This window comes from Salmo trutta, chromosome 32 (genome assembly GCF_901001165.1).
Source record: "Salmo trutta chromosome 32, fSalTru1.1, whole genome shotgun sequence".
Classification (NCBI taxonomy): domain Eukaryota; kingdom Metazoa; phylum Chordata; class Actinopteri; order Salmoniformes; family Salmonidae; genus Salmo; species Salmo trutta.
In genome coordinates, this window is record NC_042988.1 from 338,845 (window position 1) to 366,308 (window position 27,464).

The 27,464-nt window shown below is 43.2% G+C and overlaps 1 protein-coding gene across 1 annotated transcript in view; it reads left to right on the forward strand.

The window, feature by feature from the left end:
* LOC115170640 (phospholipid-transporting ATPase IA-like) overlaps positions 1–27,464 on the forward strand; it is a 176,499-nt gene that overhangs the window by 109,194 nt on the left and 39,841 nt on the right. The window contains exons 18-19 of the mRNA XM_029726889.1: positions 18,685–18,759; positions 24,294–24,416. Of these exons, the coding sequence (XP_029582749.1) occupies positions 18,685–18,759; positions 24,294–24,416 (198 nt within the window). The remainder of the gene's footprint in view (positions 1–18,684; positions 18,760–24,293; positions 24,417–27,464) is intronic.

A 27,464-nucleotide genomic window follows, 5' to 3' on the forward strand; every position in this document is an offset into this window, starting at 1 on the left:
TCTTCAATGCACCATCTGACAAGTTGTTCTATAGAGGAGCATGAAGAAAAGTTAAACACATATCCTGTCTCACATCTCCAATACATTGCTAGATGTATTTTTTTCCCCTTCATTTTTATTCAAGAGTGCATAAAGAACATGTACCATACATACACAACATATCTTTGCTGTCTTTACAAAGGAGCGTAATTACATTCACATGTTAAAACCTCTACAGGATTGGTGAGCTAATGTAGGCTAATGTGATTAGCATGAGGTTGTAAGTAACAAGAACATTTCCCAGGACATAGACATATCTGATATTGGCAGAAAGCTTAAGTTCTTGTTCATCTAACTGCACTGTCCAATTTACAGTAGCTATTACATTGAAAGAATACCATGCTATTGTTTGAGGAGAGTGCACAGTTATGAACTTGAAAATATATTAATAAACCAATTAGGCACATTTGGGCAGTCTTGATACAACATTTTGAACAGAAATGCAATGGTTCATTGGATCAGTCTAAAACATTGCACATACACTGCTGCCTTCTAGTGGCCAAAATATAAATTGCGCCCATATTCCTAAATCATACATTGACCTTTCTCTTGCAAAGATGATGGGGGAAAAGAAAAAAAATGCATGTTTTTTTTTGTATTATCTTTTACAAGATCTAATGTATTATATTCTCCTACATTAATTTCACATTTCCACAAACTTCAAAGTGTTTCCTTTCAAATGGTATCAAGAATATGAATGTCCTTGCTTCAGGTCCTGAGCTACAGGCAGTTAGATTTGGGTGTCATTTTAGGTGAAAATTGAAAAAAAGGGTCCTATCCTTCAGGGTACATTTTGGCTATATAGAGCAAATATGTTAAGAGCCAGAATAAGAATACAATTTGGATAAAGCCACAGAAAAACAACAGAAACAAACAAAAAATACAAAAATTACAGAATAAGACCAGGAACTCTGACCAGACACCTTCATACCTATGCTGTGTATGTTGCAAAATTGATGTAATTCTCTCCATGTTAGCAAATTCCCTGCATAAACCTAACCACATATCTTTTGAGGGTGCATGTTCATTTTTCCAGCATTTTGTTACACATTTCCTTGCTGCTGCTAAAAGATAATCTATCAATTTAAGTGGAGAGGATCGGAGTGTATTCACAGGAACAGCACCTAGGAGATGGGTCTGGTTAAATAATAATACCTGTGATGTATTGTATAAAATTTAGAATTTCAGACCAAAAAGACTGGATTTTCAGACATTGCCAAAATATATGTGATAAAGTACCTATACTGCCTCCAACACGTAGAGCATATTCCTTTTTTCATTTTGAATTGAAACTTCCTTGTTCGGTTACTTGTAGTGGCTTTATATAGTGTTTTCCATATATTCCCCCAACTCTCCTCTGATATCTGCACCTGTAATTCAACCTGCCATGAGTTCCTAAGATTATGTAAAGATAATATTTGCATGTTAAGGATATTGTTGTAAAAAAATTGAAAGGGTTCCAATGTTTTCCCCTTGATAAAGTAATTAAATCATCTCATCAATAGGAGTTATCGGCTTTTTTAACAATGAATTACCTTACTTAAAGGTACCTATGAACATTTGTTTGAGATATATTGAATTCCCCCTGGATTTCTTGAAATTATAAAAAAATGTAGCCTTTGAATAGCTGAGAGACTCTACAAAGCCCTCTCTCTTCCCATTCCCTAAATCCTTGTGCCATTGTAGTAAGAAGAAAGGCTGGGTTGTGGAATATAGGTGAGTGTCTAGAAATGTCATTACTCAGTTTATATTGGCGTTGAACCTTCCTCCATGTCTTCAATGTAGGAGTAGTAATTGTGTTTTCTTTAATCCTGTCAATAGAAATCTGCCATAAAGAAAAGCCAATGTAAAGACATCACAATATTGACTCTCAATTTCAAGCCATGACACATCCTTCGGTTGTTGAATCCATGATGCTATGTGATTAAGTTGGGCTGCCCAATAATATGATTTAAGGTTAGGGAGGCCAAGCCCACCCAATTCTTTGAACAGCTGTAGTTTTTTTATAACTAGTATGAGCCATAAAAATGTGCCTATTGCTGCATTTAGGAAAGTAAAGGTTTTAGCAGGATTTTTAAACAGGAAGCATTGAAAACAGATAAAGCAGTCTTGGTAAGACATTAATTTTCACTGAAGCAACCTGACCTGCATCCAACGGTCTAGAACGTCAGTGATTTTACTAATCACAGGGGGGTAGTTCAAAGCATATAGTTTCCCATAGTCAGATGTAATATTATCACCCAAGTAACGCATGCTTGTATCATTCCACTTAAATGCATAGTTGTCTTTGATACTTGAGGGTGCATCACCAAATGTCATCATTGCAATAGTTTACCAATGTAAATTTTATAGCCTAATGTAGCACCGTATTCACCTAGTAATTTGAATATATTTGGAATCAATGTCTCAGCATTATGTAGAGGATGACATTGTCTGCATATAGAGATATCTTGTGTTCATTTGGCCCCACCTGCAGACCATGAATGTTTATGGCACTTCGAATACCTTCCACCAGAGGTTCTATACTAAGGCCAAATAACAGTAGCGAGAGACAATCTCCTTGACGATTTCCTTGTTGTAGTGAAAAGGAATGAGACATATTCCCATTTGTTCTAACATGTGATTTTAGACTTGAATATATCAACTCTATCCATTTCAAAAAGCACTCCCCAAAACCAAACTTCTTTAACGTTGCTAAAAGAAAAACCCAGTCAACTCGGTCAAATACCTTTTCAGCATCGAGAGATAGTATAACTGTTTGTTTGAGTTGGGTCTTAGAGTAATTGATATTATTCAGAAGTCATCTTATATTCGACGTTAAATGATGTCCTTTAACTTGTTATGGATAGGGGGCAGTATTTTCACGGCCGGATAAAAAACCTACCCAATTTAATCTGGTTATTACTCCTGCCCAGAAACGAGAATATGCATATAATTAGTAGCTTTGGATAGAAAACACTCCAAAGTTTCTAAAACTGTTTGAATGGTGTCTGTGAGTATAACAGAACTCAAATGGCAGGCCAAAACCTGAGAAGATTCTGTACAGGAAGTACCCTGTCTGACCATTTCTTGGCCTTCTTTGTCATCTCTATCCAAAACAAAGGATCTCTGCTGTAACGTGACACTTTCTAAGGCTCCCATAGGCTCTCAGAAGGCGCCAGAACGTTGAATGATGACTCTGCAGTTACTGGCTGAAAAACAGTAGCGCATTTGGTAAGTGGTCGATCTGAGAACAATGAGACGGGCGCGCGCATGCACATGAAGAGACCATTTTACTTTTTCAGTCTTTGAACGAAAACAACGACTCCCGGTCGGAATATTATCGCTTTTTTACGAGAAAAATCGCATAAAAATTGATTTTAAACAGCGTTTGACATGCTTCGAAGTACGGTAATGGAATATTTTGAAGTTTTTTGTCACGATACGCATCCGCGCGTCACCCTTCGTTACCCTTCGGATAGTGTCTTGAATGCACAAACAAAACGCCGCTATTTGGATATAACTATGGATTATTTGGAACCAAACCAACATTTTTTGTTGAAGTAGAAGTCCTGGGAGTGCATTCTGATGAAGAACAGCAAAGGTAATCAAATTTTTCTTATAGTAAATCTGAGTTTGGTGTGTACCAAACTTGGTGGGTGTCAAAATAGCTAGCCCGTGATGGCGAGCTATCTACTCAGAATATTGCAAAATGTGCTTTCACCGAAAAGTTATTTTAAAATCGGACACCGCGATTGCATAAAGGAGTTCTGTATCTATAATTCTTAAAATAATTGTTATGTTTTTTGTGAACGTTTATCGTGAGTAATTTAGTAAATTCACCGGAAGTGTTCGATGGGAATGCTAGTTCTGAACGTCACATGCTAATGTAAAAAGCTGGTTTTTGATATAAATATGTACTTGATTGAACAAAACATGCATGTATTGTATAACATAATGTCCTAGGAGTGTCATCTGATGAAGATCATCAAAGGTTAGTGCTGCATTTAGCTGTGGTTTTGTTTTTTGTGACATTATATGCTAGCTTGAAAAATGGGTGTCTGATTATTTCTGGCTGGGTACTCTGCTGACATAATCTAATGTTTTGCTTTCGTTGTAAAGCCTTTTTGAAATCGGACAGTGTGGTTAGATTAACCTCTCTGGCGCAGGTGGGACGAATTCGTCCCACCTACGTAACAGCCACTTCAATCCAGTGCCGCGATTTTTGAATCGTTTGAAATACTATTACTTCAATTTCTCAAACATATGACTATTTTACAGCTATTTAAAGACAAGACTCTCGTTAATCTAACCACACTGTCCGATTTCAAAAAGGAGCGTGTGCTACGGGTGGGTGCTGCTATGGTGACCAGTGAGCTGAGATGAGGCGGGGCTTTAGCTAGCATAGACTTATAGATGACCTGGATCCAGTGGGTTTGGCGACGAATATGAAGCGAGGGCCAGCCAAGAAGAGCATACAGGTCGCAGTGGTGGGTAGTATATGGGACTTTGGTGACAAAACGGATGGCACTGTGATAGACTGCATCCAATTTGCTGAGTAGAGTGTTGGAGGCTATTTTGTAAATGACATCGCCGAAGTCAAGGATCGGTAGGATAGTCAGTTTTACGAGGGTATGTTTGGCAGCATGAGTGAAGGATGCTTTGTTGCGAAATAGGAAGCCAATTCTAGATTTAATTTTGGATTGGAGATGCTTAATGACTCTGGAAGGAGAGTTTACAGTCTAACCAAACACCTAGGTATTTGTAAGTCAGAACCGTCCAGAATAGTGATGCTGAACGGGCGGGCAGGTGCGGGCATCGATCGGTTGAAGAGCATGCATTTAGTTTTACTTGCATTTAGGAGCAGTTGGAGGCCACAGAGAGAGAGTTGTATGGCATTGAGGCTCGTCTGGGGTTTAGTTAACACAGTGTCTATTTCCATTTCCATTTTAGTCATTTAGCAGACGCTCTTATCCAGAGCGACTTACAGTAGTGAATGCATACATTTCATTAAAAAAAATTCCGTCCAAAGAAGGGCTAGAAGTATACAGAAGTATACAGGTGTTGTCTGCGTAGAGGTGGATCAGAGAATCACCAGTAGCAAGAGCAACATCATTGATGTATACAGAGAAGAGAGTCGGCCCGAGAATTGAACCCTGTGGCACCCCCATAGAGACTGCCAGAGGTCCGGACAACAGGCCCTCCGATTTGACACTCTGTCTGAGAAGTAGTTGGTGAACCAGGCGAGGCAGTCATTTGAGAAACCAAGGCTGTTGAGTCTGCCGATATGAATGTGGTGATTGACAGAGTCAAAAGCCTTGGCCAGGTCGATGAATACAGCTGCACAGTATTGTCTCTTATCGATGGCGGTTATGATATCGTTTAGGACCTTGAGCGTGGCTGAGGTGCACCCATGACCAGCTTGGAAACCAGATTGCATAGCCGGAGAAGGTACGGTGGGATTAGAAATGGTCGGTGATCTGTTTGTTAATTTGGCTTTCGAAGACCTTAGAAAGGCAGGGTAGGATAGATATAGGTCTGTAGCAGTTTGGGTCTAGAGTGTCTCCCCCTTTGAAGAGGTGGATGACCGCGGCAGCTTTCCAATTTTTGGGGATCTCAGACGATACGGAAGAGAGGTTGAACAGGCTAATAATAGGGGTTGCATCAATTTCGGCGGATCATTTTAGAAAGAGAGGGTCCAGATTGTCTAGGCCGGCTGATTTGTAGGGGTCCAGATTTTGCAGCTCTTTCAGAACATCAGCTCTCTGGATTTGGGTGAAGGAGAAATGGGGGAGGCTTGGGCAAGTTGCTGTGGGGGGTGCAGGGCTGTTGACCAGGGTAGGGGTAGCCAGGTGGAAAGCATGGCCAGCCGTAGAAAAATGCTTATTGAAATTCTCAGTTATCGTGGATTTATCGGTGGTGACAGTGTTTTCTAGCCTCAGTGCAGTGGGCAGCTGGGAGGAGGTGCTCTTATTCTCCATGGACTTTACAATGTCCCAGAACTTTTTGCAGTTTGTGCTACAGGATGCAAATTTCTGTTTGAAAAAGCTTGCCTTTGCTTTCCTAACTGCCTGTGTATATTGGTTCCTAACTTCCCTGAAAGTTGCATATCGAGGGGGCTATTCGATGCTAATGCAGTACGCCACAGGATGTTTTTGTGTTGGTCAAGGGCAGTCAGGTCTGGAGTGAACCAAGGGCTATATCTGTTCCTGGCTCTAAAAAATTTTAATGGGGCAAGCTTATTTAAGATGGTGAAGAAAGGACTTTTAAAGAATAACCAGGCATCCTCTACTGACGGAATGAGGTCAATATCCTTCCAGGTCGATTATAAAGGCCTGCTTGCTAAAGTGTTTTAGGGAGCGTTTGACAGTGATGGGGGGTGGTCGTTTGACCGCAGACCCATTACGGACGCAGGCATTGAGGCAGTGATCGCTGAGGTCCTGGTTGAAGACAGCAGAGGTGTATTTGGAGGGCAGGTTGGTTAGGATGATATCTATGAGGGTGCTCGTGTTTACGGATTTGGGGTTGTACCTGGTAGATTCATTGATAATTTGTGTGAGATTGAGGGCATCAAACTTAGATTGTAGGATGGCCGGGGTGTTAACCTGTCTGGGAACGTGGGACAGTGGAATCTAGTCGCACGAAATATACATACCTCATAAATGCTATAACTTCAATTTCTCAAACATATGACTATTTTACACCATTTTATAGATGCACCTCTCCTGAATCGAACCACGTTGTCCGATTTCAAAAAGGCTTTACAGCAAAAGCAAAACATTAGATTATGTTAGGAGAGTACCCTGCCAAAAAAATCACACTGCCATTTTCAAAGCAACTAGCATGCATCACAAATACCCAAAACACAGCTAAATGCAGCACTAACCTTTGACAATCTTCATCAGATGACACTCCTAGGACATCATGTTACACAATACATGCATTTTATGTTCGATAAAGTTCATATTTATATATAAAAACAGCATTTTACATCGGCGCGTGACGTTCAGAAAATATTTTCCCTCAAATGCTTCCGGAGAATCAGCGCTACAATTTACAAAATTACTATTTGAAAACATTGGTAAAATGTAATATTGTCATTCAAAGAATTATAGATTAACATCTCGTGAATGCAACCGCATTGCCATATTTAAAAATAACTTTACTGGGAAATCACACTTTGCAATAAACGACGTGGTATGCTCAGAAAAATAGGCTAGGCGATACATGTTAGCGCCATCTTGGAACCATCTAAAATCAAATATACTATTGTAAATAATCCCTTACCTTTGATTATCTTCATCAGAAGGCACTTCCAGGAATCCCAGGTCCACAACAAATGTAGTTTTGTTCGAAAAAGTTAATAATTTATGTCCCAATAGTTCCTTCTTGTTAGCGCGTTCCGAAGGCTACTCATAATGTACGAGGCGCGCTGGACTTGTCGTCACGAATGTGCAAAAAATATATATTTACGTTCATTCAAACATGTCAAACGTTGTATAACATAAATCTTTAGGGCCTTTTTCAACCAGAGCGTCAATAATATTCAAGGCGGACGATTGCATTGTCTTACTAAACGTTTCAGAACAAAAGGGTTACCATGGGCGCCCGCATCATAGTAGTAATGGCCCTCCCCCTGTGACCAACTTCCCAAGCCTCTCTTTGGGTCAGTTTCTACCATAGAAGACTCAAACCACTTTGTAAAGACTGTTGACATCTAGTGGAAGCCTTAGGAAGTGCTAAATGATTAATAAGTCCCTGTGTGTTTCAATGGCAAAGGCTTGAAAGTGATTCCACACATCAGATTTCCACTTCCTGTTAGGATTTGTCTCAGGATTTTGACTGCCATATGAGTTCTGTTATACTTACAGACACCATTCAAACAGTTTTAGAAACTTTAGAGTGTTTTCTATCCAAATCTACTAATTATATGCATATTCTAGTTACTGGGCAGGAGTAGTAACCAGATTAAATCGGGTACGTTTTTTATCTGGTATGCAAATACTGCCCCCTATCCCCAACAGGTAAGCATGTCCCAGTTTTGGTCACCTAACAGCACGAGCTCTGAAGATAGATGGGGGGCAATCAATTCACATATGGTGTCCAGGGTACAGCTGGGGGCAGAAGGTGGTCTATAGCAGGCGGCAAGTGGCAATCATCTCAACAAACTGTAGGTCAACGATTGATGAATTAGTCCAGCATTATGGTCCCAATTATGATCATAAATCCAGGTAGTTTTAAGTCCTTAGGAAGAAGGGGTCGCTTCAGTAGTCAATGTGGACTAGACAAAGTTCCGTGGTTGATTTAGTCTACTTCTTGGGCCTTGAGTCCTTCTGTCTCTCACTACTTCTGGGCCCAACAATTTGCCACATAGTTGACATTTTTCTTCGGGCCCCTGTCCTTGGGTCTCGAAGGTGGTGTATTCCCAATGGAGCACGGGAAGGACTCGGAATCAGGTAAAGAATCAAAGATGTGTGTCTTGCTCTCATAGGTGAAGCGCAGCTTCGCAGGGAACATCAGAGAGTATGTGATGTTTTTGGCAGCCAATTCTCTCTTGATCCCGTCGTAATCTTTTCTCTTCTGCAACAGCTCTGCAGAATAGTCATTGAAGATAGATATGCACTTGTCCTTGTAGTTCTCCCTTTGTTCTCAACAGATGCATTATCTCTTGTTTCGTTGAGAAGGCACACGATGACAGAGCTGGTTCTCTGTGTGTCCTTTGCTCCTGGCCTGCTCTGGGCTGCAGGTGCCATTCGGTGGGCCCTCTCCATGACAGCATCGATTTCCAAGACCTCCCTCAGCATCTTGTCCACAAATGTAGACATTTTCTGCACCCTTTCTGCACAAAAATGTGAACATTATTACGACGCAAAATGTTTTCCAACAAGTTTCCCTTCTTTTGCAATTCCTCTACCTGGCCCATCAAGTAATTAATAGCCTGGTCTTGTTGTATTAGCTTTTCGTCATGTTCCTCATTTTCTTTTCAATGTGGGTTATCTGTTTATAATTTTTCTCCAGAGTAGCCTTCATGCCATCGATAGAGGTTTATATTTTGCCGAGTGAGGTGTCTGTTTCTCGTCAAAAGAACTTCAGTTCTGCCCTGAGAGATGAACCTCCACCATCTCTGTCTCTTTAGTGTTAGAGCAACATCCAGCTAAATCTACACTTCACTGTTTTCCAAAGTGGTGTCTGTTTCTTGCCTGACAGGTGAAGCTGTGTCCAGACAAGTCTGACTAATCAAGATATCAAGTGATCAGCTGCATCTACCCCAGCATATGGTTTAGATACATGGTATCTTTACCTTCCCCTCTCCTTCATCGGCAAGCAGATCCAAGACTGTCTTTATCCAGCCAGTCTCTCCACACCCATGGCTCCTGCCTCATCACTAACCTAGGCTGTCACTTGGATGTCACTGGCTGGATCAAGGAGGGAAACGGTGGGCTTGACATATGTTCAGATGTAATGCTGGGCTAAATCCATGGGAAATATTACACTGTGGAGATGATATCTCTGAGGCTTTCCCACTCCCACTCGTCCCAACTAATTCAGTCCATCTCGGTCCTTGCCTCCCGTCCTCATCCACGGAAAGTTTGAAACGCTGCACTTTCAGAGACTAATGATGTGTTGAGCACAGTTCAGAACTTTAAAAAAAAACAAGATTCGATTTTCCACTATTTGTATCTCTTTTTACAGTGCCTGGAACATTTTCTTCCATTTTTCCTTTAGTAACGATTCAATATGTATCTAGTTCCATGGGCTGCGATACGATACAGAAACGATACGTTTTAGTTTGAAATGATTTGGTAAGATTTGATTTGATTAGAGGAACAAATCGATGCGATACACTGCACTAACATTTGTTGCATAAACACATTCATTTTCTATTCTAAACTAAAATTGGCTGCTGGTGGAGCTCATGAGCTGGGCCTCTGAGCTGGTTCCGTTTGAGCTAACGTGTGTGTGTGTGTGTGTGTGTGTGTGTGTGTGTGTGTGTGTGTGTGTGTGTGTGTGTGTGTGTGTGCGTGTGTATGCATGCATGCATGCAAAAGTGTACAGACCATTGGAAGTTTTGACCAACTTGGAGTGAGCTTCTCTTCTTCTCCCGCTTCAACCATGCAGTGTGGGTAGCAAAAGTGATCGCTGTCCTTGCTATGAAATGATCAACTTTGCACTGTAAATCTAAGAATGACATCACCTTCTTGGTCAAATAGCCTTTACACAGCCTGGAGGTGTGTTGGGTCATTGTCCTGTTGAAAAACAAATGATAGTCCCACTTAGCGCAAACCAGATGGGATGGCGTATCGCTGAGTAGCCATGCTGGTTAAGTGTGCCTTGAATTCTAAATAAATCACTGACAGTATCACCAGCAAAGCACCATCACACCTCCTCCTTCATGCTTCACAGTGGGAACCACACATGCAGAGATCATCTGTTCACCGACTCTGCGTCTCACAAAAAAAAACTCAAATTTTGACTCATCAAAACAAAGGACAGATTTTCATTGATCTCATGTCCATTGCTCGTGTTTCTTGGCCCAAGCAAGTCTCTTCTTATTCTTGTTGTCCTTTAGTAGTGGTTTCTTTGCAGCAATTCGACCATGAAGGCCTTATTCATGCAGTCTCCTCTGAACAGTTGATGTTGAAATGTATCTGTTACTTGAACTCTGTGAAGCATTTATTTGGGTTGCAATTTCTGAGTCTGGTAACTCTAATGAACTTATCCTCTGCAGCAGAGGTAACTCTGGGTCTTAATTTCCTGTGGTGGTCCTCATGAGAGCCAGCTTCCTGATAGCGCTTGAAGGATTTTGCAACTGCACATGAAGAAACTTTCAAAGTTCATGACATTTTCCACATTGACTGACCTTCATGTCTTCATGTAATGATGGACTGTCGTTTCTCTTTGCTTATTTGAGCTGTTTTTGCCATAATATGGACTTGGTCTTTTGCCAAATAGGGCTATCTTCTGTATATCACCCCTACCTTATCACAACACAACTGATTGGCTCAAATGCATTAAGAAGGAAAGAAATTCCACAAATTAACTTTTATCATGGCATATCTCTTAATTGAAATGACTTCAAATCAAATTTTATTTGTCACATCTGTCGAATACAACAGACCAATAGACCTTACCGTGAAATGCTTACTTACAAGCCATTAATCAACAATGTAGTTCAAGAAATAGAGCTAAGAAAATGAATATAACAATAACAAGGCTATACACAGGGGGTATCGGTACCGAGTCAATGTGCGGGGCTACAGGTTAGTCGAGGTAACTTGTAAAGTGACTATGTATAGAGTAATTATCGAGGTTAGCTAGCCAGCTATTTTCGTCCCCCGCGACGCCATTTTTCCAAACCTAGCCAACTATTACCGACGAGCAGCATTGTAGAAACTAAACACATTACAAAGGAACGTCTTGATTAGTGTTATGTTAGCTAGCTACATAGTTGCTTTTGTATCATGACACGGTGTAGTACTGAAACTATCGAGGTTACCTAGCCAGCTACACGTTCAAACAAAGTCAACAACGCAGCCACTGCTAGCTAGCCTACTCCACCAGCCAGCAGTACTGTATCATTTTCGTCATTTTAGTCAATAAGATTTTTGCAACGTAAGCTTAACTTTCTGAACATTCGAGACGTGTAGTCCACTTGTCATTCCAATCCCCTTTGCATTAGCGTAGCCTCTTCTGTAGCTTGTCAACTATGTGTCTGTCTATCCCTGTTCTCTCCCCTCTGCACAGGCCATACAAACGCTTCACACCGCGTGGCCGCTGCCACTCTAACCTGGTGGTCCCAGCGCGCACGACCCACGTGGAGTTCCAGGTCTCCGGCAGCCTCTGGAACTGCCGGTCTGCGGCCAACAAGGCTGAGTTCATCTCAGCCTATGCTACCCTCCAGTCCCTAGACTTCCTGGCGCTGACGGAAGCATGGATTACCACAGATAACACTGCTACTCCTACTGCTCTCTCCTCGTCTGCCCACGTGTTCTCGCATAACCCTAGAGCATCGAGCCAGCGGGGTGGTGGCACTGGAATCCTCATCTCTCCCAAGTGGACATTCTCTCTTTCTCCCCTGACCCATCTGTCTATCTCCTCATTTGAATTCCATGCTGTCACAGTTACCAGCCTTTCAAGCTTAACATCCTTATCATTTATCGCCCTCCAGGTTCCCTTGGAGAGTTCATCAATGAGCTTGACGCCTTGATAAGTTCCTTTCCTGAGGATGGCTCACCTCTCACAGTTCTGGGTGACTTTAACCTCCCCACGTCTACCTTTGACTCATTCCTCTCTGCCTCCTTCTTTCCACTCCTCTCCTCTTTTGACCTCACCCTCTCACCTTCCCCCCCTACTCACAAAGCAGGCAATACGCTTGACCTCATCTTTACTAGATGCTGTTCTTCCACTAATCTCATTGCAACTCCCCTCCAAGTCTCCGACCACTACCTTGTATCCTTTTCCCTCTCGCTCTCATCCAACACTTCTCACTCTGCCCCTACTCGGATGGTATTGCGCCGTCCCAACCTTCGCTCTCTCTCTCCTGCTACTCTCTCCTCTTCCATCCCATCATCTCTTCCCTCTGCTCAAACCTTCTCCAACCTATCTCCTGATTCTGCCTCCTCAACCCTCCTCTCCTCCCTTTCTGCATCCTTTGACTCTCTATGTCCCCTATCCTCCAGGCCGGCTCGGTCCTCCCCTCCTGCTCCGTGGCTCGACGACTCATTGCGAGCTCACAGAACAGGGCTCCGGGCAGCCGAGCGGAAATGGAGGAAAACTCGCCTCCCTGCGGACCTGGCATCCTTTCACTCCTCCTCTCTACATTTTCCTCTTCTGTCTCTGCTGCTAAAGCCACTTTCTACCACTCTAAATTCCAAGCATCTGCCTCTAACCCTAGGAAGCTCTTTGCCACCTTCTCCTCCCTCCTGAATCCTCCTCCCCCTCCCCCCCTCCTCCCTCTCTGCGGATGACTTCGTCAACCATTTTGAAAAGAAAGTCGATGACATCCGATCCTCGTTTGCTAAGTCAAACGACACCGCTGGTCCTGCTCACACTGCCCTACCCTGTGCTTTGACCTCTTTCTCCCCTCTCACTCCAGATGAAATCTTGCGTCTTGTGACGGCCGGCCGCCCAACAACCTGCCCGCTTGACCCTATCCCCTCCTCTCTTCTCCAGGCCATTTCCGGTGACCTTCTCACCTCGCTCATCAACTCATCCTTGACCGCTGGCTACGTCCCTTCCGTCTTCAAGAGAGCGAGAGTTGCACCCCTTCTGAAAAAACCTACACTCGATCCCTCCGATGTCAACAACTACAGACCAGTATCCCTTCTTTCTTTTCTCTCCAAAACTCTTGAACGTGCCGTCCTTGGCCAGCTCTCCTGCTATCTCTCTCAGAATGACCTTCTTGATCCTAATCAGTCAGCTTTTGAGACTGGGCATTCAACTGAGACTGCTCTTCTCTGTGTCACGGAGGCTCTCCACACTGCTAAAGCTAACTCTCTCTCCTCTGCTCTCATCCTTCTAGACCTATCTGCTGCCTTTGATACTGTGAACCATCAGATCCTCTTCTCCACCCTCTCCGAGCTGGGCATCTCCGGCGCGGCCCACGCTTGGATTGCGTCCTACCTGACAGGTCGCTCCTACCAGGTGGCGTGGCGAGAATCTGTCTCCGCACCACGTGTCTCACCACTGGTGTCCCCCAGGGCTCTGTTCTAGGCCCTCTCCTATTCTCGCTTTACACCAAGTCACTTGGCTCTGTCATATCCTCACATGGTCTCTCCTATCATTGCTATGCAGATGACACACAATTAATCTTCTCCTTTCCCCCTTCTGATAACCAGGTGGCGAATCGCATCTCTGCATGTCTGGCAGACATGTCAGTGTGGATGACGGATCACCACCTCAAGCTGAACCTCGGCAAGACGGAGCTGCTCTTCCTCCCGGAGAAGGACTGCCCGTTCCATGATCTCGCCATCACGGTTGACAACTCCCTTGTGTCCTCCTCCCAGAGCGCTAAGAACCTTGGCGTGACCCTGGACAACACCCTGTCGTTCTCCACTAACATCAAGGCGGTGACCCGATCCTGTAGGTTCATGCTCTACAACATTCGCAGAGTACGACCCTGCCTCACACAGGAAGCGGCGCAGGTCCTAATCCAGGCACTTGTCATCTCCCGTCTGGATTACTGCAACTCGCTGTTGGCTGGGCTCCCTGCCTGTGCCATTAAACCCCTACAACTCATCCAGAACGCCGCAGCCCGTCTGGTGTTCAACCTTCCCAAGTTCTCTCACGTCACCCCGCTCCTCCGCTCTCTCCACTGGCTTCCAGTTGAAGCTCGCATCCGCTACAAGACCATGGTGCTTGCCTACGGAGCTGTGAGGGGAACGGCACCTCCGTACCTTCAGGCTCTGATCAGGCCCTACACCCAAACAAGGGCACTGCGTTCATCCACCTCTGGCCTGCTCACCTCCCTACCTCTGAGGAAGCACAGTTCCCGCTCAGCCCAGTCAAAACTGTTCGCTGCTCTGGCACCCCAATGGTGGAACAAGCTCCCTCACGACGCCAGGACAGCGGAGTCAATCACCACCTTCCGGAGACACCTGAAACCCCACCTCTTTAAGGAATACCTGGGATAGGATAAAGTAATCCTTCTAACCCCCCCCCTTAAAAGATTTAGATGCACTATTGTAAAGTGGTTGTTCCACTGGATATCATAAGGTGAATGCACCAATTTGTAAGTCGCTCTGGATAAGAGCGTCTGCTAAATGACTTAAATGTAAATGTAAATGATAATAAACAGTGAGTAGCAGCGGTGGGGTGGGGGGGGTCAATTTAAATAGTCCGGGTGGCCATTTGATGAATTGTTCAGCAGTCTTATGGCTTGGGGGTAGAAGCTGTTGAAGAGCCTTTTGGTCCAAGACTTGACGCTTCGGTACCGCTTGCTGTGCGGTAGCAGAGAGAACAGTCTATGACTTGGGTAACTGGAGTCTTTGACAATTTTTTGGGCCTTCTTCTGACTCCGTCTAGTATATAGGTCCTGGATGTCAGGAAACTTGGGCCGTACGCACTACCCTCTTTACCGCCTTACGGTCAGATGCCAAGCAGTTGCCATACCAGGCGGTGATTCAACCGGGCAGGATGCTCTCGATGGTGGAGCTGTAGAACTTTTTGAGGATCAGGGGACCCATGCCATATCTTTTCAGTATCCTTGGGAGAAAAGGCATTGTCGTGCTCTCTTCACAACTATCTTGGTGTGTTTGGACCATGATAAGTTCCTTGGCGTCCACATCACCAACGAACTAACTCTCGACCCGCTCCATTTCAGCCCCGTCGATCTTATTGGGGGCCTGTTCGGCCCTTCTTTTCCTATAGTCCATGATCAGTTCCTTTGTCTTGCTCACATTCAGGGAGAGGTTGTTGTCCTGGCACCACACTGCCAGGTCTCTGACCTCCTCCCTATAGGCTGTCTCATCGTTGTCGATGATCAGGCCTACTACTGTTGTGTCGTCTGAAAACTTAATGATGGTGTTGGAGTCGTGCTTTGCCACACAGTCGTGAGTGAAGAGGGAGTACAGGAGAGGACTAAGCACACACCCCTGAGGGGCCCCAGTGTTGAGGATCAGTGTGGCAGAAGCATTGTTGCCTACCCCTACCACCTGTGGGCGGCCCGTCAGGAAGTCCTGGCTCCAGTTGCAGAGGGAGGTGTTTAGTCCCAGAGTCCTTAGCTTAGTGATGAGCTTTGTGGGCGCTATTGTGTTGAACGCTGAACTGCACTCAATGAACAGCATTCTCACATAGGTGTTCCTTTTGTCCAGGTGGAAAAGGGCAGTGTGGAGTGCGATTGAGAGTGTGTCATTTGTTTATCTGTTGGGGCGGTATTGCGAATTGGAGTGGGTCTAGGGTTTCTGACATAATGGTGTTGATGTGAGTCATGACCAGCCTTTCAAAGCACTTCATGACTACCGATGTGAGTGCTACGGGGCGGTAATCATTTAGGCAGGTTACCTTCGCTTTCTTTGCCACAGGGACTATTGTGGTAAGTTTGAAACATGTAGGAATTACAGACTCGGTCAGGGAAAAGTTGAACATTTCAGTGAAGACACTTGCCAGTTGGTCCGTGCATGCTTTGAGTACACGTCATGGTAATCAGTCTGGCCCCGCGGTTTTGTGAATGTTGACCTGTTTAAAGGTCTTGCTCACATCGGCTACGAAGACCATGATCATGTAGTTGTCCAGAACAGCTGATGCTCTTATGAATGCTTCAGTGTTGCTTGCCTTGAAGTGAGCATAAAAGGCATTTAGCTCGTCTGGTAGGCTCGCGTCACTGGCAGCTTGCGGCTGTGCTTCCCTTTGTAGTCCTTCATAGTTTTCAAGCCCTACCACATCCGACGAGCATCGGTGCCGGTGTAGTAGGATTCAATCTTAGTACTCTATTGACACTTTGCCTGTTTGATGGTTCGTCTGAGGGCATTTCTTATAAGCGTCCGGATTGGTGTCCCGCTCCTTGAAAGCGGCAGCTCTAGCCTTTAGCTCGGTGGGGATGTTGCCTGTCATCCATGGCTTCTGGTTGGTATATGTACGTACAGTCATTGTGGGGACAACGTCGTCGATGGACTTATTGATGAAGCTGGTGATTAAGGTGGTATACTCCTCAATGCCATTGGATAAATCCCAGAACATATTCCAGTCTGTGCTAGCAAAACATTCCTGTAGTGTCATTAATTCCAGGTGACTACCTCATGAAGCTGGTTGAGAGAATGCCAAGAGTGTGCAAAGCTGTCATCAAAGCAAAGAGTGGCTGCTTTGGAGAATCTCAAATATAAAATATATTTTGATTTCTTTCACACTTGTTTGGTTACTACATGATTCCATATGTGTTATTTCATAGTTTTGATGTCTTCACTATTATTCTACAATGTAGAAAATATTACAAATTAAGAAAAACCCTGGAATGAGTAGGTATGTCCAAACTTTTGACTGGTACTGTATAATATCTCTCGCTCTCTCTATCTTCTCCTTCATTTTTGAAGAAGTTCAACTATTGTCTTTCTCTCTCTTTGAGCTAAATAAGCTAAATCATAAATCACCATAAGCTAACTCATAAGCTGTAATTTATGCTTTCAGTGCTAGATTAATTATCTGATCCTTTGATTGGGTGGACAACATGTTAGTTCATGCTGCAAAAGCTCTGATAGGTTGGAGGACATTCTCTGGAAGTTGTCTATGGAAGGGGGTGAGAACTACGAGCCTCCTTTTGAAGTCAATTTACCCAGAGGAGGACGGAAACCAACTGTCCTCCGGCTACACCATTGTGTTGCCCTACAGAATGATGTTGAGGCTACTGTAGACCTTCATTGCAAAACTGTATGTTTTAATCAATTATTTGGTGACGCGAATATATTTAGTATAGTTTTATCTAAAAAGGATAACTTTTTTAATGTTTCACTATTTTTATGAAACTCACTGAGGAGGATGGTTCTCCCCTTCCTACTCTGTGGAGCCTCCACTGTTGTAGATCAATGACTGTCAACACAACAATTACATGCTTAGTTCGACACTGAAGGAGAGGACACAGTTGTCACAAAGGGTGAGAGGTATTTTCGGAAGGTAGAAAGTAATTTGAGCCAAAGAAATCTGTGAACCAGCGATTCGTAACATTTGACTCTATTTCCTGGCCAATGCATGCTACATTTTGACCAGTTTGGGGTCTCGTAGACCGATGCACTCGTCTGCACTCATATCATAAACATTTGAACCGGGACTGATGCGTATTGGTGAATCGTTACATCCCAACCCTCTTAGAAAAAAATATGCTAAATAGAAGCATATAGGGTTCTTTGTTTTGTCCCCTTAGGGCAACCCTTTTTGGTGGGTTCTTCATAGAACCCCCTTTGTATGGTTCTACCTAGACCTCTATATGAAGGGTTCTGCCTAGAACCCTCTATAAAGGGTTCTACCAAGAACAATTTTATAATCTCAAGGTCCTTGCTAGAACCCTCTATGAAGGGTTCTACCGAGAACCATTTCATCTTTGGAGGGTTCCTCCTAGAACGATCTATGAATGGTTCCACCAACCTTATTAGCATTTAAAATTACGTTATTTATGACAATAATTGCATATCATAAGGCCTTTCTTTGAGGGCCTAGTTATACCCTAACACAGTGGTGTTAGATAACTCCTGGTTTACAGGCTACATCAGGTGAACTGGAACAACCCTCCCAGTATCGGGTCCAATAAGTATACCTACTAACAGAATGGATTAGTTTGTTATTTATCTTTGTGTAGCATAGCATTAATCAACCAATAAATGTACATGCAAAAACAGATATTAAAACAAACAATTCTGATTATCACCCTGCAGTAGAGCATGCTGGGAAATATGGCTCTATGTAGATAGAACCCTTCTTGACTTCTAAATAATCCTTCTTGCCTTCTTCGCTTTCTTCCAAAAATGTTTTTAGGATGTTAAAGGTTCTAGGTAGAACCCTTTGCCTTACAAATAACCCTTGTCTTCAGATCAAAGCAGTTCTTGGTAGAACCCTATCTCTTTTTTCTAAGAGTGCAGTAAAGGGCATATTGCTTAATGTCGAGTGATTGAAAACATGCATCCAAATGGGAAGGGGACGAGACCAAATGTCCTCTTTGCTCTGCTCTTTTGTCTCCTTCAGATCTGGTTTGCCTTTGTCAATGGATTCTCTGGTCAGATTCTGTTTGAGCGCTGGTGCATCGGCCTGTACAATGTGGTGAGTGTTTATCTGATTTACTCTCCTCTCTCCATTACTGTGAAAGAGCCTGTTTTATAATTCCCCTCCCCTGTTGCTCTCTGGCAAGAAAACTAATATGCTGTGACACCCCAGACGTGTTCCCCTTACAGCAGCAACTGATGTCCCACAGTGTTCGGTTTTGGATCTAATGAACCTATGTTTCCTGTCTGTCAAATGAAATGAGTGAACGGGTGGAAAGAATGTGTATTTTAATACTGCAACAAAAAATGTGAATAGTACATTATTTGGGTTTCAAGGAGTTGACGTGTAGCTTTACACCTTTTATTAAAGATATACCCAAGTCCATAAACAAAAACGAGTGAGGGAAGTGAGAGGAGAGAAGTGCCTGCACACCGTTGACGGAACGCTAATGGAAGTGATTTCATCGTCGACCAAGAAATTAGAACATAGTCACTGCTCTGGCTGTTTTTGAGATTGCTCAGTAAACTGCCAACATTTTAAAGCAGCAACAGTGTATGGGGGGGTGGGCTATTCTTTCACTTTACCTAAAATGCAGGGAAATTCCACCGGCTCTGTGGGAGTCTGTTGGAGGCAGTGGGCCGAAACCGCCCCTCAATGGCGATGCTCGGCACCCTGAATGAGAAACGATGCAGTGGAACATGTCCTCCTGCATCCCACCAGCCCCAGCCTGCAGTCTGGAGCCTGCAGATGGGCCAGTGGGGAACTCACACCACTGACTCGAAGAGTCCCCCAGATATACAATACTGACACTTCTCAATCTGTTCTCTCATTCCTCTCTCTCATTCTCTTTCTCTCTCTCAGTAGCTGCTGCAGAGTGAAACATTACAACACCACATAGAAATTACACTTGCTCCACGAAAGTACCTGCTAACTAGTCAAGGGCGTCGCAGATGTTCGTCTGAGATGTCTTTTGCATATGAATGGAGTGTGTCGAATCAAAATAACACTCCAAAAGTGCTACACGCTACACAGCCTCCACTCAATAGAATCAGGGCAAGTCATAACTTCAGCATATGGCAATCAATGCAAAAGATAAGCAACATTTTGGGGGGATTTCACTGTTTGCAAAACAAAAAACAGTTTACAATGTTCACATATGTGGGATGAACTGGGCATGAGCTGTCTAATGGGCAATGATGTATATGAGAGGCTTTGAAGCCACTGATTGGCCATATTGGCACTCCAAAGTAGTAAGTAGACCTCCATAGGAATGAATGGAATTCTACAGTATTTCAATTACATATATTTAAGTATTTTTGTTGTTGTAATGGGGACAGTAACATTAGTAATCTCAACAACAACAAAAATAGTTAAGGAAAATGTTTTTATATTTTTTTTTTATTTATACGTTTAGATCACATAATATTATTTAAAAGTATGCATTAAGGTAATAGAATAAACATGTAGACATTAAAACATGCATTTCTATAGCTTCCAAAATATTTTTTACAATGGTGAGGGAGTGCCAAGATGGAGGCGTGGTGACTTTAACCTCTGGGCGGGCTCCGGGACGGACATCCAGCGAAAAATCCTATCGCCATTAGCATAACAAAATGTAATTATTTATTTTTTTCAAATATAGGACTATGTTAAATCGTTTTATAGATGCACCTCTCCTGAATCTAAGCACGTTGTCCGATTTCAAAAAGGCTTTACAGCAAAAGCAAAACATTAGATTATGTTAGAGGAGTATATCGTAAAAGTAGCCACATAGCCATTTTCCGACCAACCACATGCATCACAAATAACCAAAAAACAGCTAAATGCAGCACTAACCTTTGACAATCTTCATCAGATGACACTCCTAGGACATCATGTTACACAATACATGCATTCTTTTGTTCGATAAAGTTCATATTTATATATAAAAACAGCATTTTACATCGGCACGTAACGTTGACTAACTATTTTCCCTCAAATGCGTCCGGTGAAACAGCGCTACAATTTACTAAATTACTATTTGAAAACATTTTTAAAATGTAATATTGTCATTCTAAGATTTATAGATTAGCATCTCTTGAAAGCACCTGCAATGCCAGATTTAAAAATAACTTTACTGGGTAATCACAATTTGCGATAAAAGGGGATGCGATACTCAGAAAATAGGCTAGCAATACAGGTCAGCGCCATCTTGGAACAATCGCATATCAAATCTAGTCTTGTATACTATTGTCAATAATCCCTTACCTTTGATTATCTTCATCAGAAAGCACTTCCAGGTATCCCAGGTCAACAACAAATGTATTTTCGTTCGAAAAAGTTAATCTTTTATGTCCCAATAGCTTGTTGTTGTTAACGCGTTCTGAAGGCTGCACCAAAAGTACCGTCGGCCGTGGGACTTCTCTCTCAACAAAATGCTTTTTTTAAAAATTTAAGTTCGTTCAAACATGTCAAACGTTGTATAACATAAATCTTTAGGGCCTTTTTCAACCAGAGCTCCAATAACATTCAAGGGGGACGATTGCATTGTCTTTCAAAACGTTTCGAAAGGGGAGGGTAGCAAGGGGCGCTGGCGTCATAATGGTGATGGCCCTCCCCATGTGAGCACGTTCCACAGACTCTCATTCTGTCAGTTTTCACAGTAGAAGGCTCAAATCACTTTGTAAAGACTGGGGACATCTAGTGGAAGCAATAGGAAGTGCTCAATGAACCATTGCTCACGGTGTGATTTATAGGCAAAGTGATGAAGTTGAGTCCGCAATTCAGAATTCCAGTTCCTGTTACGATCTGTCTTTAGGGTGTTTTTTATCCACAAGTATTAATTATATGCATATCCTAGCTTCTGAGTTTGAGTAGGAGGCCGTTTAAAATGGGCACAAATTTTTTTCAAAAATCGCTGTAGCGCCCCCTATCCTAGGCGACCGTCAAGAGGTTAACATCTAGTGTAGAAATTATTTGCTAATGGACAGGATGAAATGTATCTTATTGTTGATACTTTTCTTGGTATTGTTTGGCCCATGGTAAGCAAACTGTTTCTTTTCAGACTTTTCCCACATTTTGTTACGTCACAGCCTTATTCTAAAATAATTTATATTCTTCTACACACAATACCCCATAATGACAAAGCAAAAACAGGTTTTTAAAATGTTTGCAAATTTATACAAAATAAAAACCTGTAACCTGTAAGTTTTCAGACCCTTTACTTAGTACTTTGTTGAAGTACCTTTGACAGTGATTACAGCTTTGAGTTTTCTTGGGTATGACGCTACAAGCTTGGCACACTTGTATTTAGGGAGTTTCTCCCATTCTTCTCTGCAAATCCTCTCAAGCTCTGTCAGGTTGGATGGGTAGCATCGCTGCACAGCAATTTTCAGGTCCCTCCAGAGACGTTGGATCAGGTTCAAGTCCGGGCTCTGGCAGGGCCACTCAAGGACATTCACAGACTTGTCCCGAAGCCACTCCTGCGTTGTCTTGGCTGTGTGCTTAGGGTCTTTGTCCTGTTGGAAGGTGAACTTTCGCCCCTGCCTGAGGTCCTGGAGCAGGTTTTCATGAAGGGTCTCTCTGTACTTTGCTCCATTCATCTTTCCCTTGATCCTGACTAGTCTCCCAGTCCCTGCCGCTAAAAAACATCCCCAAAGCATGATGCTGCCACCCCCATGCTTCACCGTAAGGAGGTTTCCTCCAGATGTGACACTTGGCATTCAGGTCAAAGAGTTCAATCTTGGTTTCATCAGACCAGAGAATCTTGCTTCTCATCTGAGAGTCCTTTAGGTTTCTTTTGGCGCCTTCAAGCGGGCTGTCATGTGTCTTTTACTGAGGAGTGGCTTCTGTCTGGCCACTCTACTATAAAGGCCTGATTGGTGAAGTGCTGCAGAAATAGTTGTCCTTCTGGAATGTTCTCCCATCTCCACAGAGGAACTCTGGAGCTCTGTCAGAGTGACCATCGGTTCTTGGTCACCTCCCTAACCAAGGCCCTTCTCCCCCGATTGCTCAGTTTGACTGGACGGCCAGCTCTAGGAAGAGTCTTGGTAGTTCCAAACTTCTTCCATTTAAGAATGATGGAGGCCACTGTGTTCTTCGGGACCTTCAATGCTGCAGACATTTTTTGGTACCCTTCCCCAGATCTGTGCCTTGACACGATCCTGTCTCTGAGCTCTTCGGACAATTCCTTTGACATCATGGCTTGGTTTTTGTTCTGACATGCACTGTCAACTGTGGGACGTTATATATACGTGTGTGCCTTTCCAAATCATGTACAATCAAGTTGTTGAAACATCTCAAGGATTATTAATGGAAACAGGATGCACATGAACTCAAATTTGAGTCTGATAGCAAAGGGTCTGACTACTTATGTTTTTTTTCTGAAAACCTGTTTTTGCTTTGTCATTATGGGGAATTGTGTGTAGATTGAAGGAAAAAAATATGTAATCCATTTTAGAATAAGGCTGTAACGTAACAAAATATGGAAAAATTCAAGGAGTTCGAATACTTTCCGAATGCACTGTATACAGTGCCGTGAAAAAGTATTTGTCCCTTTCTGATTCTCTTTGTTTTTGGCATATTTCTGACACAGAATGTTATCAAATCTTCAACCATAACCTAATATTAGATAAAGGGAACCTGAGTAAACAAATAACACAAAATGTTGATACATATTTCATTTATTTAATTAACAAAGTTATGCTACACCCAATTCCCCTCTGTGGAAAAGTAATTCCCCCTTACACTCAATAACTGGTTGTGCCACCTTTAACTGGTTGTGCTCTGTATCAGAGAATTCTTAAGGAGAATGTCAGGTCATCCATCCGTGAGCTGAAGCGCAGCTGTGTCATGCAGCAAGACAATGATCCTAAACACACAATCAAGTCTACATCAGAATGGCTGAAAAGCAATGCATTTAAGTTCAAAGTCCAGATCTAATCCTGAATTGAGATGTTGTGGCAGGACCTGAAATGAGCAGTTCATGCTCGAAAACCCACAAATGTTGCTTAGTTAAAGCAGTTCTACATGAAAGAGTGGGCCAAAATTCCTCCACAGCGATGTGAGACTGATCAACAACTACAGGAAGCGTTTGGATGCAGTCATTGCAGATAAAGGCGGCACAGTGTAAGGGGACATTAACTTTTTCACACAGGGGCATTGGGTGTCGCATAACTTTGTTTATTAAATAAATGAAAAAAGTATTAATATATTGTGTTATTTGTGTTTATCTAATATTATGTTTTGGTTTAAGATCTGATCAAATTCAGTGTCCAAAAATTTAGAAAATCAGAAAGGGGGCAAATACTCAGCCGAATAGGACATCATTAGTGTCCGTGTTTTCACTAATGCAGTAATGGAATAAATTATATCTTGAAGGTCCTTGTGATAATGAAAAGCCTGGCTTTCATTAGGTTACTCACTGAGGAACGATAAGACTGTTTTCCCATCCAAAATTGTATCTGATAGCGTCTTTGCTAACAGGCCGTTAGTTGAGTCTACTGGGCTTTTGAGTTTACTACCTTTAGCCTCACTTCTGGGTTTTGTGATGGGAAATGTTGAACAATGCAAAACAGTGTGGTTTAATTTGACATGTGTGTTTGTGTGTTTAGATTTTCACCGCTCTGCCTCCTCTCACTCTGGGAATATTTGAACGCTCATGCAGGAAAGAGAACATGTTGAAGTACCCGGAACTCTACAAAACCTCCCAGAATGCCATGGGCTTCAACACCAAGGTAGGTCATGTGTCTGTTTGTGTCTGAACGTTAGAGGAACATTGTCTCAACAATTCCTTCATTTTCTGTCATTACACTTTTACCCCTCATGTTGTTTGTCTGGGCCACATTTCCATTCATAGTGTAGTAAATTCTTAACTATTTTCTAAGCTTAAATAGGTTTACTAAGGTTTACTTAGCACCAACAAACAAAAAGAGAGATATAAGACTGCAATCAAGCAGGCGTTTTTTTTCTTCTTCTAACCTCTGTTCTGTCTCCAAATTGACATCCTTTACACACAATGGAGACTTGATAAGCTCCGAAATGCTCCAAACTGATTTTAGGTCAGTCTAATGACAGAGAGTGAATCTGCTCATCTGCCCCAATTGGTCTGTGTCTTACACGTGGGGGCTCTCCACATAATGATCACCAGTCTTACCAGGTGCAGTGGTCAGAGGGTGTCTGCCTGCCTGTCTCTCTATCTATTGGGGGGGGGGGGCTGTCCGTTAGCTTTCCCCTGCTGTCTGTTAACAAAGATGTCTCCCCTTCTCCACACCAGCCCTCCTTCTACGGCCTTTAACCCCCCATCCACAGCACACCTAGCCCCCTTACTTTACAGGCGTGGAGACCCGGTTAGTGCCGCATGGAGACAGATTAAAGCCCGAGTGGCCATGGAGGTCAGGGGCGACATGGGGAGTGGGGAGATAGCGGGCCAGAGAGAGGGGTGGAGGAGGGGGAAGGTTAAAGGGAGAGAGTGTGCTCTGCTGTGAGGATGTGATGGCATAAACTGTGGAAAATTATGATTGTTTTATAAGCAAGGGGCTGTTTGAACTGGAGGCCTTCTGTCTGGTCAGGCTGGTTTAGCCTAAGTACTTTAAATAAGATAACCCCAGTCTACTGGTCTCTCCCCAGAGAGTTAGTCTGCATGGTGTCAGTCACCTCACAGTTAGAGTTGACCTATGGACCTCAGCCGGCATGTCCCCCTCACAGCTTTTCATTTCTGTTTGGGTGAGAGAAGGGCTCCATATGACCAAGTGTTATATGACCCTCCAGGGAATAGCAGGGTGACATTGTGCAAGGCAGGCCGTAGTCTCAGTTTTGTGGTTTCAAGTCGCCCTGCAAATCAAGACTGTCAAAAAAACTGACTTGTTGATTCAAATTGGTTTTCTTTCATTTTCGTTTGACTCCTTGCTAAAGCCCTGTAATAATGACTTGTCCAGGTCACCGTGGTGTTTTCACTGGCCTGTCCACGCTTTCCCTCCGATAAATTTCCATGCCGCATGGCCCGAGGCAAGGTGCAAAAATCCAGCAGGAATTTGCCCGAAACCCCTTTCTTTCTGCACGCAACAGATACTGTCTGAGCGAATTAAAGGCATTTGTGTTGAGGAGGTGAGAGAGAGAGGGCCGGGGAAGGGTGTGAAATATTTCAGGCGTCGCCGCCTGCACCACTGTGTCCCCTTTCATTTTTAATTGCATTTTCCTGACACTTAAGTCACTCTAATAAACCTCAGTCCCCCGATGTGGCCCCCAGTAATTACACTGCCATTTTCCTCCATTTACTCTTCCCCCACTCCCTCCTCTCCTCCCTCGCTCTGCGCAACAGCATTAAAGAGGAAGGACAGGAAATATTTGGCCCGATATAAACGACATCCTTTCATGCTTTTTTAAGCAATTAGGTACCGCACAATGGGCCCGAATCTTTTAGCCAGGGCACGGACATGGACAGGCCAGCATTCATGCCAGAGATCTTAGCAACCTACCGGGATACAGCGGTGGGGGGAGGGGAGTGAGGCTTCACTATTACAAATGATTATGAACATTTATTGATTTAATTAGCATTCATTGGGGTGCTGGGCATTTGTAAAGGCTTATTGTTCCACACTGTGTTGTGTTGGGGCAAAGTGAGGACGGTGATGTGAGGTGGGGTTGTTGTTCCACACTGGGTTGTGTTGGGGCAGAGTGAGGAGGGTGATGTGTGGTGGGGTGGGGGAGGCAGGGACAGGGACAGGGGGGGAAAGTTGTAGGCTACTTGCCAGTTGAGGCTAATTGGGTTTAAACATGTAATTGTAACATTGGAGATAATCTACCACACATTGAACCACAGAGATGGGGGGGTGAGGGGTACATCCATCAGATGTAGTGATCACAATATACTAGCCATTTCAGTTCCAAAGGCTGGGCATAATATTGTGTATAAGAGGTCATACAATACGTTTTGTAGTGATTCCAATGTTGTTGATGTGAAGAATATTTGTTGGTCCGTGGTGTGTAATGACGAGCAACCAAACATTGCACTTGACACATTTCTGAAATTTCTTATCCCAGTTAGCATGCACCTATTAAGAAAATGACTGTAAAAACTGTTAAATCCCTGTGGATTAATGAGGAATTAAAACATTGTATGGTTGAGAGGGATGATGCGAAAGAGATGGCAAATAGGTCTGGCTGTACAACCGATTGGCACATGTACTGCAAATTGAGAAATCATGTGACTAAACTGAATAAAAAGAATAAAGTACACTATGAAACAAAGGTAAATGATATACAGAATGATAGTAAAAAGCTTTGGAACACCTTAAAGGAAATTTGGGGCAAAAAGGCAAACTTGGCTCCATCATTCATTGACTCAGATGGCTCATTCATCACAAAACCCACTGATATTGCCAACTACTTTAATGATTTTATCATTATCAATGACAAGCCACCGGTGTCTGACAACGTGGATGGAAAATGACTGAGGATAATAGCGGACAATATTGCCACTCCTATTTGCCATATCTTCAATTTAAGCCTACTAGAAAGTGTGTGCCCTCAGGCCTGGAGGGAAGCAAAAGTTATTCCCCTACCTAAGAATAGGAAATCCCCCTTAACTGGCTCAAATAGCCGACCAATCAGCCTGTTACCAACCCTTAGTAAACTTTTGGAAAAAATGTGTTTGACCAGATACAATGCTATTTTACAGTAAACAAATTGATAACAGACTTTCAACACGCTTCTAGGCAAGGACATTCAACAAGCACACCACTTACACAAATTCTGATGATTGGCTGAGAGAAGTTGATGGCGGC